The 19,233-nt window shown below is 40.7% G+C and overlaps 1 protein-coding gene across 4 annotated transcripts in view; it reads right to left on the bottom strand.

Moving 5' to 3' along the window:
• LOC127446054 (mRNA export factor-like) overlaps nt 1–19,233 on the bottom strand; it is a 77,313-nt gene that overhangs the window by 44,283 nt on the left and 13,797 nt on the right. For 2 of the 4 annotated variants that reach the window (XM_051706680.1, XM_051706686.1), the window contains exon 4: nt 16,932–17,066. The exons of the other annotated variants lie outside the window; for them this stretch is intronic. In XM_051706680.1, the coding sequence (XP_051562640.1) occupies nt 16,932–17,066 (135 nt within the window). The remainder of the gene's footprint in view (nt 1–16,931; nt 17,067–19,233) is intronic. 4 annotated transcript variants of the gene reach the window in all.

The raw sequence follows: 19,233 nt of genomic DNA, 5'->3' as shown, positions 1-19,233 counted from the left end.
AATAGAGAAGGACTCCATCCCTCCAGGGAAGGTGCCAGTCTCCTCTCTAGTAATTTGGCTCAGTCTTAATAGTGATAGTATTTGACTAATTGGGGCCCAGGGTCAGGAAGCAGACAAACTGGTTAATCCGAACGTCTGCTAGCTGCCTTGAGACATCACAAAGGTCACAAACACAGAGACTGTATCACCTAGATATCATATAGAGACTGTGTCTGTTCCCTGAACTACCAAACCCCTCACTAAATCATTTAGAAAAAATTTGTAAATTTTATTTTTTTTTTTAAGATAAACATCATATAAACGTAGGGATACTAAACATTAGATCTCTTTCTACCAAAACACTAATTGTAAATTAAATCACAGATCATAGTTTGGATGCACTCTATTTGACTGAAACCTAGCTTAAACTGGATGAATGTTAGTTTAACTGAATCTACTCCCTCAGCTTACAGGTCTAAGGGTCGAAGAGGAGGTGTTTTTGGTGTTACTCAGAGGACAGGATATAAGTTTAAATCTTTTGAACTAATAATGCTTAATGTGACACCGTCAGATATAATAAAAAAATCTGTCATCTTTTGCCCTTGCTACCATATACAGATCATCCGGGCCATACTCAGATTTCCTTGGTGATTTTGTATCAGATCTAGTAGTTATTGTAGATAAAGCGTTAATTGTTGGCGACTTCATTCACACAGACAATGAAAATGACACATTGGGATTAGCATTTATCGATATTCTCAACTCTCTTGGAGTCAGACAAAATGTGACTGGACCAACTCATCACCATAATCATACATTAGATTTAATTATGTCACATGGAGTTGATGTTGATTCTATAGAAATTCTACCGCAGAGCGATGACATCTCAGATCATTACCTCATCTCTTGTTTGCTGTGATCAGCTATGTCACTCAATCTACACCATGCTATCATTCAGGTAGAACTATTCTTCGACCACTAAAGATAGCTTCACTGGGGGGCCTGAGTAGCTCAGCGAGTATTGACGCTGACTACCACCCCTGGAGTCGCAAGTTTGAATTCAGTGTGTGCTGAGTGACTCCAGCTAGGTCTCCTAAGCAACCAAATTGGCCCAGTTGCTAGGGAGGTAAAGTCACATGGGGTAAAGTCACATGGGGTAACCTCCTCGTGGTCGCGATTAGTGGTTCTCGCTCTCAGTGGGGTGCATGGTAAGTTGTGTGTGGATCACGGAGAGTAGCATGAGCCTCCACATGCGGAGTCTCTGCAGTGTCATGCACAACGAGCCACGTGATAAAACGCGCAGATTGGCAGTCTCAGAAGCAGAGGCAACTGAGACTTGTCCTCCACCACCTGGATTGAGGTAACCGCGCCACTATGAGGACCTACTAAGTAGTGGGAATTGGGCATTCCAAATTGGGAGAAAAGGGGATAATAAAAAAAAAAAAAGGATAGCTTCACTAATAATCTTCCAGAATAGTCTCACATACTCAGTAAGCCAAAATGTCTAGAAGAACTTGAAGTAATAACAGAAAATATAAATATTCTTCTCTAGCACTCGATAGTGTCGCCCCCCTTCGATTAAAGGAAATGAGAAAAAAAGACCCGCACCATGGTACAATGATCACAATCATGCTCTCAAGACAGCAGCTTGGAAAATGGAGCGCAAGTGGAAGAATACAAAATTAGAGGTATTTTGTGGTGAATGAAAGGATAGTGTCTGTAGCTAAAGGCACTAAAAGCTGCCAGGTCGGCATATTTTAGCAAACTCACAGAAAATAACCACAACAATCCTAGGTGTTTATTCAGTACTGTGGCTAAATTGGTTAGCAAAAAAACATTGACTGAACCAGATATTCCATCGCAGCACAATAGTAATGACTTCATGAATTTCTTTACTGATAAAATTGAAATAATCAGAAATAAAATTGGAACTATGCAATCAAATGTCAAAGCACCTCAGAAAACAGTGTCTCATAATTTTCCTCATGAGCAACTTCAATCCTTTGCAATCATAGGTCATGAAGAGTAAACAAAACTTATCAAAAAATCAAAAGCCACAACATGTATATTAGATTCAATACCAACTAAGCTCTTAAAAGTGGTATTGCCTAGAGTCATGTGACACCATGCGAGGTTCGGACGTGTGAACGGTGAGCTCTGTGCATTTGGTAGTTTTAATACTTATGTCATAGACTGGTGAGATTCGATACACCCTGATGCTTAACTATTCTAGGAAGACAATGTGTCAAAGAATTCAAAATCCACGGGCTCTGAAGACATTAAAAGACACTTATGTGCTCAAGTTGACACCCCTCCGGAGGCCTCGAGCCAGGGAGTCGATTTGGCCAGAGAAATGTGGGAAATTCGGTGAGAATTGTTGAACTTCTCGGCAATGCTGACGAAGGTCGTTGCTGATTTGGAGGATCTTGCTGTAATATGTCGATCGATCACTGCCATGGAGATGAAATTCACTGAGGTGGTTACAAGAGTTGGGGATGTCGAGAAACAGATTGATTATCTGGAGTCATCAGAGAGGGAATTAGCTGCTAATCTGCTAGCGACCAAGGTGGATTTGGAGCACATCTGGGAGAAGCTGGAGGATTTGGAGAATCATAACTGCCGGAATAAGGTCTGAATTGTTGGAATACCTGAGGATGAAGAAGGTCAGGATATGGTGAAATTCCTGGATTGGTTCTTTCCAAGTCTGCTCGACATAACAGGTGAGGGTTCCGGCTCGGCAAACCGCTGAGGGAGACAGGCCCTGACCAATTCTGGCCAAATTTCTGAGATCATCTTATAAAGATCTCGTGTTACATGAGGCAAGGAGTAAAGGAAGGCTTTCTTGGAAGAACCACAGCATTTTCTTGTTCCCAGACTTTGCGAATTTGACAAGAGAGAAATGTGATCGATTCAAGGAATGCAAGAAACTCTTACATCAACGGAAGGTCGCTTTTGCACTGATGTTCCTGGCCAAATTGATAATAGATGCTAAGGATGGCTGTAAAATATTTACATGTCCCCAGCAAGCTACGTCCTTCATAAAGTCAACGAACTAAGTTATTTTTTGGTACTCACATTGCAGTCAAGTGGACTGAACATGAACATTCACTTGACCGTCCGAGGAAACGGAGCACCTTTGTTTCTTTTTGTGCTGGTTCTGCCTAGCAGCTGGAGTTTGTTGTGTGTAGTTAGTAGTTATAACCTATACTGTGTGTCAAAATGTCAAATTGATGGATTTATGAAGTGATTTATGACCCCCCCGTCACCCCTGATTGACAAGCGTGTCTAACATGTGGTGGCATGTCCTTCCAGGCTGATGGGGTAGAAGATAGTCCGGACATGTTAAAGAACATGTTTGGACACGATCTTTCTGGGATGTACTGGCCAGTCATCAGATGTCAGCGATTGTTTATGGTGTGTTTATGTTAATGATTTTAAGTGTGAGCCCTGCTTTTCACAGTTTATCCCCCCAATGCGTACATGTGATGTTTAAAAACGGAGTCAGTCACAACGGTCAGTGTCAAACCATACAGTTGTGTTAGCGTCTGTGTGGAATAAGTGAATCTTCGTTCTCAAATTACATTTTTCCGGCAAGTTTTGTTACTTTGAAACGTAAGCATACTTCGAGAAGATGGCTGTCTATCTTAACAGTAAGTGTGTTTTATTATCTTGTATTATTATACACGGCTCTGATGCAATGCTTAAACAGGATCTCTAACACTCCAGGTGCTGTGGATGATGAAAACTTTTCCGACATTGAGGAAATTCAATTCCTGAACCATGCGAGTGGTGCGTATACCTAATTATATACATTTCATGTCTACGTATAGTGTGTAATGAATGTGTAGAATGATCATATTTTAAATTTTTACCAGCAGGTCCGAATCCGGAGCACAGTTCAACATCAGAGCGCGCGTCTCCACGAGACCCCCCACTCAGTAAGTGTTTGTAATGCAGTATTATTTACATGATTTGTTGGATTTGTTTAAAACGTTCTTATGTGTTTTTTTTGTTTTTTTTCCAGAAGATTTATCAAACCTTGTAAACAAAATCGGCGCATCTGGAAGCGAAAAATCATGGCTAGCGGCCGTGGCGTTGCAACAAAGCTGAAAAGACTCGAACGCAAAGTGGTTACGGTCGCCCAGGTGCATGCTCCAGTTGATGGCCGTGTGAGAGATCTTGATTTCATACCACCGACATCAGAACGGAAACGGTCAAGACGTTCGCTTGGAGCATCAGTTGGTGTGTGTGTGTGTGTAGATAACTAGATGCTAAAGTTTGTGAACAAACATTGATGTTGGCTTGATTTCTGTTCGCTCTAAAGCAGATGCAGATAAAGTAGTCCATTACGATTACATTTATTTGAATGCAATGGTGAGAGAGCGACAGTGTGTGTGTGTGTGTGTGTGTGAATTAGCCCTACCTGTCAGTGCAACGTTTCTATACTAATAGTGAAGCTGAGGATTTAGTTACCTCAAACAGAAAGAAATTGTTGGAAATTTTTAGTCTCAAAAGAAGTAGAAAAATAATAATAATAAGTCTTAAATATTATAACAATATCAATGACTTCTCAAAGCCTGCATAAATATGTTAAAAACATTATTTTATCTTTTTCCTAATTCATACATCCTCCCTAACTCTTTTCCACAGAGTTGGTTGTGGATGACCATGGACCGTGGACCCGATATAAATGATGTTCTGAGCTGGGGTGATGGACTGATAGAATCATGGGACACCTGTGCATTTTCCCAGGTACCTAAAGAAACACAATGGGGTGATCAATCTAACGAACGCGTGGTGTCTGTGGCAGACTCCGACCCCGAGGCTCTGCCTTCAAATCAACGTTTCAAGAGTACTGAGGGACGTTTTAACACCATTGAGGGACGTATTAATGCCGTTGAAAGACATTTTAACATCGATAAGGAGCGCTTGGATGCCTCTGAGAAGCAGCAGGATGATAAGCAGTCTATGACGGCCACATTACAACAACAAGATGTCTGGATTAAACAAAACCTGACAACGGACTTATTAAAGCAGGTCATACTCATGCTTAAAAACATTTCGCATGTGTATTTTTTATACCATTTTTATTTTATTTTTTTCAACATTTATTGTATGTCGTTTTAGTTTGGTTGTAATAGGTTGTCAGGAGTCAGATGGTTGTGATCAGGGGCCAGCAGCTAGGTTTAGACGATGCGACGACAGTGAGATCCCCCTTGAACAGTGCAACAACACAGAAACATTGCTCTATTAAATTCAGACAATGGAGGAGATGAATAGATCCGAGTCTACAACTGGTACATTGCTAGAATTATTAAACATTGTGAGATCAATGTCAGACGATCAACCAGAACCAGATCCAAATTCAGCATTAGACTGGTGGGCGAGGGTAGACAGGTGGGCGAGGGTACAGATAACCATCCGTATCATTCAACTGATCCTACAGTACCAAATATGGGATTAACCCCCACTGATATTGACACGCTTGTTAGAGAGGGTGGTGATATTTGTGGTTATACTGTGGTCCCGAGACTCAGATTCAATAGTTTGTAGATACGTTGGCATATAAATCTGCGTGTGATATCTGCCACAGATTTAGCAGCCTAAACTATATTTTTGCTTGATATTTTGTCCGAAATAGTGTCGTTTTCCAGACTGTTGGCTGGGGATGATGGGTTAATTAACAAAATATTGAGAGGTCCTAGTCTAACCACTGGTGTTAACACTGTCTTGTCACCTAGCAACGATTACAGTGTGGATGTCTTCACAAATCAGATTGAAAAGATAATGCAAAGTAACTGATGTGCGGGTTGATGATAGCTTGGATCTAAATGTGACTATAGCAAGGAGTAAACAAGGTGGTGCGTATCAAAAGATACGTGATCTTGCCCATAACGAAGTGACCACCAGAAACAGGATGAATCTGTTCTGCCCTATCAACACTTCAAATAATCTGTGTTTTGCAATCTGTTTAGCACATTTTCGAAACCCTCAAACCACACACAGATCTAGAACCTATAGCAGCAGCAATGCAGAAGATGGCGGGTTATTCAGAACAGCATAAGATAGGAGTTAATGATATCACACGGTTTGAACAGATGTTACACATTAAAATAGTGGTCTTCCATAGGTCATGCACTGGTGTGTTGAAGTATACATCCAATGACGCACATCATCACAAGACAGTGTTCTTGTCCCTGCACAATGGCCACTATTTTATGATTAAGAAGTTGAATGCGTTCACAGGCACTCCATATGTGTGTGACTACTGCTACCAGGGTTTTACTAACCGTAGAGATCATCGTTGCAAATACGTCTGTGATATCTGCAAAGGTCCTGATTGTTATAAGTACCCTGTCAAAACAAAGGAATGCTGCAACTGTTTGGGGTACTGCAAATCTGACTATTGTTATGGCGCGCATAAGCAACCGCCATTAGGTCAAAAGTTTGCACAGTGTGCCGTTACAAAATACTGCCAAAAATGTAATAGACGTTATCATGTCAGTGCCACCAACCCCAAACCACGCAAGTGTGCAGCCGAACGGTGTATCCATTGTGGCGAGGAATTGATTAATGACAGTGTACATCAATGCTTTATACAACCAGTAAAGCTCGAGGCACCTAGTGACAAGTACATATTCTATTATTGTGAGACGCAATACATAAATGGTAAACACGTTGCAAACTCTGTTTGCACCATTACATTTAAAGAGGAGGAGTTCACAGCCGCTGGTCCAGACTGTATAGAACGACTTGTTAAAAGGTTTAGACATCCACGTTATCAGAATTGGACTGCCCACAATGCTTCTGATTTTGATAAATTTTATACTTTTGGAATATTTCACAAAAGCAGGGCTCGCACTTAAAATCACAATGCAAGGATGTCGGATAATTTTAATGTATGACAACACATTCAAGCAGCGCTTTATTGACAGTTATGCATTAAATCTAACCTGCACAGAGAAAGGTTATTTTCTGTACAATTTCAACAGATTAGAAAATGAGAATTACATAGGACCAACCCGGACAGGCGTTTCTACGGCTATGAGACAATGTCTGACAAAGAGAGGGCTCTGTTTGATGAGTGGTATGTTACAGTATCAGGTAAAGTGTTTATTTAAAAAAAGAATTTGCTATGTATGGCAAGAATGATGTCGTTTTGCTCAGGGAGGCTTGCATGAAGTACCATGATGAACAGTACGATGTCGACTTAAGTTTGTACCCATTTTGTCAGGCCAAGAAATGCTACCCCATAGGACATCCCCAAATAATTTAAGAATTTTGAACCTCTTGAAAATTATTATGGATTTGTCAAAGCCACAGTACTGCCCCCATGAAAACTGCTTCACCCTGTCCTTCCCTATAGGACTGATGGCTAGCTTATGTTTCCGCTCTGCCGTACATGTGCGGAACAGCAGAATCAGACTATCGACACACTGATGTGGAAAGGGCTATTTCAGGCTGCTGGGTCAGTATCGAACTGTTAAAGGCTGTGGAGAAGGGTTATGATGTAATGAAGGTGGACGAGGTATGGCATTTCCCACAACGATCAGAAAGTTTTGTGATTGTTAAAACATTTTTAAAGTACAAACAAGAGGCCCCTTGCACATTGTGACAGATGCAGACAAATAATCTTACAATCGACGATTACTTTGAGAAAGAGGGGATTAAGCTTAATCTTGACAAGGTAAGTCTTAACCCTGCACGCCGGTCTATTAATAAACTTCTGCTGAACTCACTTTGGGGTCGGTTCTCCATACGCAAAAATTTGCCGTGTACAGAACTACTTTCAGACCCTGAACAGTTTTTGTAATGGTAATTACACATTTTTGGCAATGGTTATGACATTAAACACTTCTCGTTTCGTGTCAGACACTGTTACAATTATTCAATGGTGTTACGTGGACAGGAAAGGCGGTCAGACCTGTGACAATGTCTTTCTTGGTGCGTTTACAACTGCACGTGCGTCTAGAGCTGTATGAACTAATGGATAAGTTGGGGGATAGGCTGTTGTACAGTGACACAGACAGAGTCATCTTTACTTCTAGAGATGTCACCTGGGAGCCTCCATTGGGGCCTTACCTCGGTAATCTGACTGATGAGGTTGGGGATGGGGATCACATTGTAGAGTTTTGTTCAGGGGGCACTAAAACATAAGGCTACCGCACTGCTAAGGGTAAGGTCTGCATGAAAACCAAGGGTATCACTCTCGATGTAAACTCAAATCAATAGGTTAGACACTCTGATTGGACTTGTCGATCACTATGTTGTGGGGGAAGATAATAGTCAGCATAAACTGGCATACACAGACACTACTAAGAGAAATAAAAAACACTTCACACTACACAACAGGTTGGTGGTTAAAAAGTTTAAGGTGTTGTACAACAAACGTGTGCTGCTCCTTGATTTCACCATGCTCCCATATGGATTCTGACAATCTTTTTGGACAGGGGTGTGCGAGACACAGATGGTTTTGATTTCAGTTTACAGCATCCATTTTCATGTGTGATAAGCGGCCCTTCAAACTCAGGAAAGTCATATTTTGTAAAAATGTTGTTGCAAAATGCTGTACGGTTGATATATGAAAATATTGTGTATATTTATGATTGTTGGCAACCATTGTATGACGAATTGTTGAAAATGTACTAAATTAAATTTGTTGAAGGGCTAACACAGACTCTGAATGATGATGATGATTTGTTCCCCGTCAACAAAACGAATTTGCTGATCCTTGATGACCTGATGAAAGAGGCCAGTGGGAGCAATGAGGTGGAGAAGGTGTTCACACAGTATGTTCACCACAGAAATCTTAGTGTCATTTATATTGTACAGAATTTATTTTGCCAGGGTAAATCCAGCAGGACCATCAGCTTAAACACAAATGATCTGATGTTGTTTAAAAATCCCAGAGACACCAATCAGGTCAATGTACTAGGAAGGCAAATATATCCCGGGAACCCAAACTTTTTTTACGGAATGTTATCAAGATGCAACCAACAAACTTTTCGGATACCTGATGATTGATTATAAAACAAAAACACCCAAACACTATCCGCTCAGGACAGATTTACTTTCACCACATCCTGTAGTATACCTCCAGAAAAGAAGGTAGTGGAAAAAAAAAAAAAAAAACTGTTGAACAGTGAAAATATCAGCTAGACTTTGTAGAAACATGCCTCTTTTAAAAATATTATTAAAAGCGACACCCAAACGGGAGACGGGTTATTTTAGAGTCTGCCACAGATGAGCTCATTGTGACATTGTGTGAAGTAGCTCTTAATGTTCTCTACGGCAATATACCACTCACGTCACAACAATACCAGAAGCTGAGGAGGAGGAAAATCAAGATCAAATTTGTTGCAGATAAGAAGATTGGGGTTAAAAGAAAGAGACGGCTGATAAACCAACAGGGTGGATTTCTTCTTCCCCTGTTACGCGTCGCAATCCCTTTTATCTCCAGCTTGGTTACTTCTAGATAACTTTGGGGATGAGTATGCAGAGATGTTTTTAGTTCCACAGCATCAATTGGATAAACTAAAGCGTGGTACCCCCCCGCCAGTCTATTCAACAGGTTGTGGAGAATGATTTGGACATGACTATAAGAAGTATTTTGCACAGATCTGATTTGGACAATTATGAAAAGGCAAAACTGTACACAAATACTTTACAGCGATTTTTAACACTTGCTAGACAAGGGGACAGGGAAACCAACACATTAACATTAACCCTTCCACAGCCTGACCACGTTGAAAAAGACCCACCCGTGACGGCCAGTGTAAGTGTTCAGGATGTTTTAGATAATGTTGTGGATGACATTTTGAAGAATGTTCCACAGAGGAGTGTAAAAAAAGTTTGTTACATTTTAGATAAAATGTCTAAAACTAAAGATGTCATTTCTTGGGCTGATTCGGGCGAGTTTGTGTTTAAAGACAGAACAATCCCTGGTTCACACATGCTCGATTTAGTTAAAGGTATCACGGCTCCACAAAAGATTGCTGATGCATGGAGACCTGTTGGATGGAACGAGTTTCTGGAGGCTTTTGCTACTTTAAACATACCATACTCAACGGTGTCATTATGTCAAACACGCAATTATCTCTTTCAAAACCAAATCGACACTATAACCATCTCATCTAAGAAGAGTAAAAAAAAACAAAGTGCACCCGAGTTCGCAATCAACACATCCAAATTATTCAGATGGACATGTATTCAATTCACCCCCTCTTGACCAGAGTCAGTGCTAAGTTTTTAATCTCATAGTTTTGTATGTTCTGTGTTCTCATGTTTTGATCTTGTTATTATCTGTATTGCTGAATGTGATGTATATATAATAGAGTCAAAAGACGACATTTCTGTTCTTTAGTTTATTGAAAATATTAAACAAGACAAACATTTCACCTGTCTGAACACATTGAACACACTTGAAAAGATTTTCATTACAATGAGATTAAGTTTTTTCACAAAAGCTGACACCTTTTTGTCATTTTTAATAAAATCATTGGTATACAGCTTCAACACATAAGCATAATCATACCCCTTTGCCATGTGGTAGAGAAGGAACACACAATGCTGACCACAAGTCTCTGAAAAATCTTGGACTTGTACTGATGAATGCTGTACCATACTAGAATTGTGGTTTAGAAAGTTTTTGATAGTCGGCAGAAAACGGGGGTAATCTGGTTTATTACCAAAGCTGTCGAAAAAACACCCCACACCATCCTCATTTATGTAGATGGCTATCCAGTGTTCACCTTGGAGTCCTGAAGGATGTGTTGATTATAACCATTGATGGTAATTTTCTTAAAGGGTCTTTTGGTAGATAGTCACATGGGAGTACACCGAGAAAATGGATGTTGCATGAGATCTTATCCATGATAGTCGTAAGCTGGACAGTCCATTTTTACATATTAATAGTAATCAACCAGGATCTGTCGGCGATTTAACACTTCGATGATGCTGTCGAATATGGCATAAACAATTAAGTTGATCATTCGGGGTAGCGGTTGTCTAAAACGAGCTTCTAGTCTAATATTTCCAGACTTGATAAGCGATATGTGCTGACTGCACTCCTCATCTGGTGTGAGATTGAATGCGTTGAGGGTATAGCTGTGCAGAAAGTCCTCCCTATCAATAGATAGAGCCTGATTTTTACGATTCTTTCCAGAAGCCAACGCTAACTGGTAAAATTCCCGCACTGCAGAACCACTTTCATATTCAGGATGCAGAGGCTTCGCTGGGTTCTGTTTTCAATCCAGATAAATGGCCAAAAATTCTAGGTCATAATTTTTAAATGCAAATAGGTTTTTATTATAGGATCAGGATCATATAGCATCAATATCTGTCATCGCTAGAACCATAGATTTTGATAGAGTTCCTAAGAATAAGTTTTCTTGATTGCAGACATGTGAGCCTGCAGGAATTGAGAAGTTTTTCAGGCACACTCTGTCGATGGGGTACTTGGTAGTTGTTGAGAGCAGTGCTTGTGCATGGCCCAATCTCACAGATGGTGATACAGACACTTTTTTCACAAATAGCGAAGCTGACAAGATGTTTAGTTTATAGGCTACAGCGTCGCTCCTCAAGCAGAATTCATCTTTACCTCTTGTCATGCGAATTTTAATGTCCACCCCATTAAGCATAAATTTTTCTTGAAAGAAAATAGCACTGTGAACGGGTGCAAGTAGCTCAACCACATTACTGCCATTGGTAAAGGCCGCTTTCATTGTCAGACCGTGATTACCCCCAGTGGGGTCTGCCACATCCATATGTCCAGCCGTGTCTTTGTAAAAGAGCCCTGCAGAGAAAAGCATTTCAAGGGCATCTTTACCATAATTGGTAAGACATTCTATTATGCAACGATAAGGATGTATGCTAGAACTCTGCGATATAAGTCTCCAAATGACATATCCACTTGTGAAAATACTGTTGCCCCTGCATAAATAATAAGACTCATGGGGGCTCCATCTGCAATATCTGTGCCGTCAGCATGTGTGATTTTGAGACGCAAAAACACCAATGCGTTGTTTAGGTCTACATAATCCTCTCCAGTCCCCATGATAAACTCCAAAGGTGATGAGTCCGATATCGCTGATAATGGTGGTACTTATATAGAAGTATTTTTTTTTTCAATAGCGGTTTGAGTCAACGGCACTGTGAACAGATCCAGTTCGGCTTTTAAACACTCTTCTGACATGTTGTGTAGTAAAGACATGATCTAAAATATTGTTTTAACAGAGGTCTTTGGTCTTTTTGATGTAGCACGTTTTGTTGTCTCCTTGCGCTTGCTTTTTACAACTGATGCTTTCTTAGGCGTATGTTTTGTTTTCTTCTGCGTTTGGCCACTCCTCCGCACCCCTGGTGGCCTAGATGCTCTTTTGTGAGCCATCATCATTAGCCTGGATCCATCTCGATTATTATTATTAAAAGACCATGATAATGTGTTGCTAACGTCACTTAGTATGTTTTTTGCAGCTGATTTAAGATGTGGCTTGGCTATGCTAAATCCTCGTTTTAGCAATGGTATAGCCATTCTAAAGAGTCCTCTAAACATCCCCCCCAAACCAGCTCCATACATAACCGGCATAGCCGGGGAGTCCATTGCCGGCCTGATTCTGGTAATAGGCCACATAATGAATGGGGTCGGCGTTGTGATTGTTGAAATATGCCATTTTTAAACAACTGTTTCACAGGTCTAAAGTGTAGCTTAGTACACACCTTCCCGTAACTGAAACGTATGTCTTGATTTTGATCGTCTTTTACTTGTATGGTTATTTCGGTGATGGACGATTTATTAACTGATACGTAATGCGGTCTGTCGTATCAAACACTAACAATCCTGTTATTCTCACCGTCTATATATATACACACCTTAGTAGCAGAACACGATGATCACCAAATGATTGATATTCTATAATATCCGTGTAGATATACATGGTGTAGAACCCCCCCCATTTATGTCTGCTTTATAGGGCGCATACGTCACAAGCGTGTACCCAACACTATGATTTTCATGAGTTTGGTTACCAGTTTCTGTGGCAACCCCTTGTTTTAATCCTAAAATATTAGCCAACTTTCCATAAAATGTCAGTGACGTCTTCGGAGGGGCTTTCAGAAACACTTTGTTTTTAACATGGTCATAACCAAGACTCATCCACGATGGCAGGTTTGCGTTGATCTCCCTGATCAAAAAAATGATGTCATCATAATATCCGGTCTTTAACCTGTAAGGTACATTTGATATCTTTTGATCGCTGGTGATGAAAATCTCTCTCTCTCTTTGCCTTCAACAGGATATTTGGTGATGTGTTTCTCACTATCTGTCACCGTTGTTTCACCATAGTTGAGAATGAACGCAGCATTTTCCTCGTTAAATGTGTACCATGACACAGGATATTCAAATTTGATCAATCCAACTTGCCATTCTCCTTTTATAGCTCTCGCTAACCTGGTTGTATAACTAGATATGCGGTTTTCCGGATAAACAGATAACGAGGCGTTGCAGGGCAGCGTGACATAAAATCCCCCCTCAGCCATCAGCCAATGTTTCTACATGAATGTGTGCGACCTATGTAGGTCTTTTGTTGTTATGGCTTCTGTACATCAACCAATTCTTTCTGGTCGATCCAAGACGCGAATTTTGCAGGCCATCCGAGCCAGCGAACCAACACTAACGTTTTCCTCATACCCTTTTGTGAACGGGCCTCTTACTTTAGAAATTCTAACAATGTTGCCAACATTATATTTAAATTTTGGGTTGACACCGTGACCCCCACTAGACCCATATAGATTATGAAACACCACAGATTAATTTTCTTTGTTCATATCAACCGGTCTCATCTTGATGCTTCTGTGATAGCTGACATTGTATCCATCCGTGATGTCTTGAAGTATATCAATGTAGCATCTGGAGTTTGTAGCTGTTAAATACCTCCACATCCTACCTTTTAAGGTTCTATTAAACTGCTCAACGACACAGGCTTTTAATTTTGTGGCGGGTGCAAAATGTGTGGTGATGTCCTTTGTCATGCTTTGAAAACGCTTATTAAAAAACTCCTTTCCTTTGTCTGTCTGTAATTTGTGTGGCACACAGCCCTCTTTCAGTATAGATTCAAAAGCTTTAGTAACTTCGGCGCCGCTCTTGTTTTTTTTAACACACGCGTCCATGCATATTTACTAAACAGATCTATGCACGTCAACAGAAAATGATTGTCATTTTCCTTGGCGTATGCAGTCATATCAACTAGATCAGCCTGGAACTGCATATCAATACCATAGACAAAAACCTGATTCCTTTTGTATTTCAGAGGGGCAGTTCTGTGTAGTGTGTAAGCATCCTCGCCGGCGAGCCAGTCCGATAATTGTTTATCGGTTAAACGAACACCCGTTTCTTTTAAAACATCTTTTTTGTTGTTATTTTTCCCCTTTTTCACCCAATTTGGAATGCCCAATTCCCAATGCGCTTTTAAGTCCTCGTGGTCGCGTAGTGATTCACCTCAATCCAGGTGGCGGAGGACGAATCCCAGCTGCCTCAGTGTCTAAGACCGCCAACCTGCGCATCTTATCACGTAGCTTGTTGAGCACGTTGCCACGGAGACATACGGCATGTGGAGGCTTCACGCCATCCACTGCGGCATCCATGCTCAACTCACCATGCACCCCACCGAGAACGAACCACATTATAGCGACCACGAGGAGGTTACCCCATGTGACTCTACCCTCCCTACCAACCGGTCCAATTTGGTTGCTTTAGGAGACCTGGCTGGAGTCACTCAGCATGCCCTGGGATTTGAACTAGCGAACTCCAGGAGTGGTAGCCAGCGTCTTTTACCACTGAGCTACCCAGGCCCCTAAAACAACATCTTTTAAAAAAATTTACCTCCTAAAGAAACCAGGTTAGAAGGTGTGTAATAAATATTTTTCATTTCTTCAGACATATTGTCACTTCAGTCTCAATAAAAGAATAAAAATGGGTTTTTATTTCAGTAAAAGACAACAATGGCATCATACAGCATCGAGGTACTGTAGAAATTTTATACACAGTGTTTTTCTCAAGAATGTAATCAACTAGGGTTTCAATAATTTCACAAACATCAGTCTGGTCATTTCTTGACAACATGATTACACAAATCAGTCACATACGTACACATACACATTATATCAGCAATTCTAATACAACTGCCACATTCAGTCACCAGGTCTAGTATTTTTCTGACAGTTGCACAAATTGGATCGCCCACATTAATACACATACGCATCATATCTGTCCACTCATTTGACATGCCTCTTACAACAGACATTTGCTTCTTGAGGTTTGTTAAACATTTGGGATCAACACCACATCTGTTTACAGCAACAGGTACATCAACACAGTCATTAATGACCTTGTACATTAAGTTGGTCATCTCACATCTAATATGACGTTTAAGTAGACACTTTGCCTGTCCCGTTGCACATTCCCCATTTCAGTATCACACTCAGGCAACTTGTGCGGAGCCTTTCCAGCTGTCCACGGCGTCATAGACAATCTGTTCGCAACAGACATCCACAACTTTCTCTCTGACATCACGAAGCTATTCCACAATGTAAACTTCGTCACGCAGTTCATGCAAAATAGTGTCCACCATCCCCTGAATCCTCTGTGGGTTGAATCCTCAAACCACACCAAGTCCTGGTTTAACCAGATTATGTGACAGTTCCTCAAAGTACATGTCAAAGAAACAGACATCAGGTTCAAACAAGCAGGAATGTCTAATCTTGACTCGGATGGTCCACCTCGCAGCCCAAACAGAGTTCTTTTAGCTTTTTGTTGATGAGATGTTCCAGAAGGACCACGACAGTCGCTTTTATGATTTTGAAGCTGTCAGAGCGGATATAACTGTCTGTGTCATCAATCCCAGCATAGGCCGCAGCTCCAGCGTTGCCATATGGCGTTGTAAGGAAGGTCAGGTTGTGATACCCCAGATCTTTGCAAAATTTATCCAACCAGCTGTTGTCACAAGTTTGTGGGTGGGGCTCCAGCGGTGTTGCATTGTCATCAGGCATCGCCAGTGCTGTCTCAGGAGTGTTGCTGTAGCAGCTGACAGACATAGATTCTTGAGACATGGTGAATGTATGTAGCAAATGTATCGATCTGCAGGTGTTTTTAATGGCTGTAATATGGGGGTGGACTTAAGAGGCAGTCTTCGAGGTTCGTAACGCCCAGCTCAGGGTGAAACAATATCGTCTTTACAGAAATGTAGCAATCATATATGTCACACCATCTAAACATCTTGTAAATACAGGTAAAAATTTCATCCAGCATACGAACATCTTTCCACTGAACTAAAGTTTCATGTCATAGTACATGTGATGCTCAGACTCGGGAATAGGCCATGCACGTTCACGGACCTTTGTCTTGTTGTTGCAGCAAAAAATATAAGGAGTCATGCCGTCCCAATCAGTGATGTACAATGGCTCGTCGCCACAGTCATTCAAATCTCTCCAAACGTAATTGTAAAATATAAACCACTCTTTGGCAGGGAAAATCAGGCGGGGTCCCTGTGATGTAAAATCATCTCCAATATCCACAGCATAGAGTTTCACAGTTCGCATCACTTTGTCAAACACATATTTTTCTACACGATTACCAGACAATGAGAAATCACGTTTAACAAAATCCACATCTTCATGAAGAAGCTTTGTCAAGCTAACATTGTTTTTTTCCTTGGCACAAAAGTCAGTTGCTCTCATTTCAACATTCTCTTGTTTGTGAAATACACACTCTTCTAGGGGTTTTAGGAGTTATTGGAGCAGCCATTGTAACAGAAAGTTGCAGAGTGTCTTCTGTGTTTTAACTACGGCATCTTAAACCATTATTTAAACAACAAATTCAGGATGTAGGTAGTGATGTAGGTGTGAAAACATACCATGAAGGAACAATGGTGAGAGGTAAGACATCATTAACATAAACGCACCATAAACAATCGCTGACATCCGACGAATGGCCAATACATCCCAGGAAGATCATGTCCAAACATGTTCTTTAACATGTCCAGACCATCTTCTACCCCATCAGCCTGGAAGGACATGCCACCCCATGTCACACATACCTGTCAATCAGGGGTGACGGGGGGTCATATATCACATGTCATAAATCAATCAATTTGACATTTTGACACATAGTATAGGTTATAACTACTGTAGTATCAGTCCTTCGGGACAGTGTTGTGGATGAATCTGCATGTTCTTTGTGCTTATGTCTCCTGTTGGTTGGTGTTTGTTTTGTGGAATATTTCTTGAAGGCATTGGAGTGATTGGGTCATTTGTTGCACTCATGTAACAGCCGAATGGGCCGGCTCACTGAACATTCGTTTGACTGTCCGGGGAAACTGAATGTTTTATTTTATTTATTTATTTTGCTGGTTCTGCTAGCGGCTGGAGTTTGTTTTGTGGAGGAACACACCTTCGGGACAGTTATTGGGATGAATCTACACTTTCTTTGTTTTTATTCCGCCTAGTTTGTTTTATAGATTATCTTCTGTTGTGTAATTCTGTCTCACAAAATTTGTATAGAAACACCAGACTTGAGCAATCCGACGGCAAAGTTGTCGCGGGGGCTCTCGTAGGTGTACATGGACTATTTGAGTTTAGAGGGATGGATGCCAGTTGGCGCTGTCGTGCGCGGGGTTAATGCGCATGTTTTCCTTTTTTCTGTTTGTTTGGTTCAGGGGGAAGTTTGTGATTTGATTGTTACACTAATGTTGGAAGGTAGTCTTTATTATTTTATTTTTGACACACAATCTATTTTTTCTAATATGTCAAAATGTCAAATGTTAATGAGTGGATTGTCTCTCTCCATGTGGAATGTGAATGGGTTGGGGCACCCCATAAAAAGAAGGTTATTTATTTTCTTAAACGTAAGAAATATGATGCGTTTCTTTAAGAAACGCATTTTTCCCTGCAGGAAGCTGAAAAGTTTGGGAAGGTATGGGGTGGACATGTTTTCTTTAGTGCTGGCTCAAGTAAAAGCAGGGGAGTCATTACAATGATAAGCATCTACAATTCAAATGTCTCAAACAGATTAAATATAAATTAGGAAGAGTCATTATTGTTTTAGCAGAGATTCAGGGGCAAACTTTGATTTTGGCTAATATTTACGTACCTAAGGCTGATGATCAGGGCTTTTTTATAGATCTTGAAGGGATGTTGCAAGCCGCTGGCACCCCTCATGATATAATATTGGGAGGAGACTTTTGATGGACTCAGTCCTTGATCATAGTGAAGCAAAAGTGTGTAAGCCCCATAGAGCAACATTGACGCTTCACAGGATGTGTAAAATCTTGGACTTACAGATATTTGGAGACTTTTGAACCCATCTGGTAGGGACTATAATTTTTTTTCATCAGTCCATAAGATTTATTCAAGAATAGAATGAGAGTCCCTCATTTCATCTGTTGTTGATTGCTAAATTGGAAACAGTGAGTTTAGATGTGTTGCCACATACGGAGAAAAATAAATCATATAGTTGGTGCTTTAATGTATACCTTTTGCAAAATCCTGAATTCCAACAAATGTTAAAGGCTGAAATAAATGTTTATATGGAGACCAACTGGTCCTCAGTATCCTCTGTGGACATGGCTTGGGAGACACTTAAGGTGGTTCTTAGGGGTCGGACCATACATACAATATGCCTAATTCACCAAAAAAATCCAAAGCACGAGGACTCGTGGAGTTGGAAGGGAATATTAAAAGTGCCAAGGCAGAGCTGAAGCGCTGAATGTCGTCTGATGGCCTCAGAGAAGTGACCCAATTGAAATACAGATAAAATACTATTTTGTCGCGGAAGGTGGAGTTTTGGCTATTCAGGACAAGACAGTCATACTTTGAGTTGGGGGACAAAGCAGGGAAGCTTTTGGCTAGATAAAGCAGAGAGAGTCTTTTTCTACCATTCCCTCAGTGAAATCTGCTGGTGGTGAAATATTTACCTTGGCCATTGATATTAAGAATTCTTTAAAAGCATTCTATTTTGATATCTATAGTTCCATGTCTTCGTCTACTGATGAAGATAGAAACTTTGTGGAACCATTAGAACTCCCTAAACTGACGATTGAGCAAAACAATTCTCTTGATTCTGAGATAACCTCGGAGGAGCTTGGTGAGGTAATTAAGGCTCCGAGGCCAGACGGCTTTGCCACTGACTTTTTAGATCTTATGCTACAGAACTGGCTCCACTTTTGTTAGAAGTTTATATGGAATCATTAAAAAATGGAAAGCTTC

The sequence above is a fragment of the Myxocyprinus asiaticus genome, chromosome 9 (genome assembly GCF_019703515.2).
Source record: "Myxocyprinus asiaticus isolate MX2 ecotype Aquarium Trade chromosome 9, UBuf_Myxa_2, whole genome shotgun sequence".
NCBI lineage: Eukaryota > Metazoa > Chordata > Actinopteri > Cypriniformes > Catostomidae > Myxocyprinus > Myxocyprinus asiaticus.
Note: the sequence above shows the minus strand (reverse complement) of the source record. Positions and strands in the feature narration are given on the sequence as shown.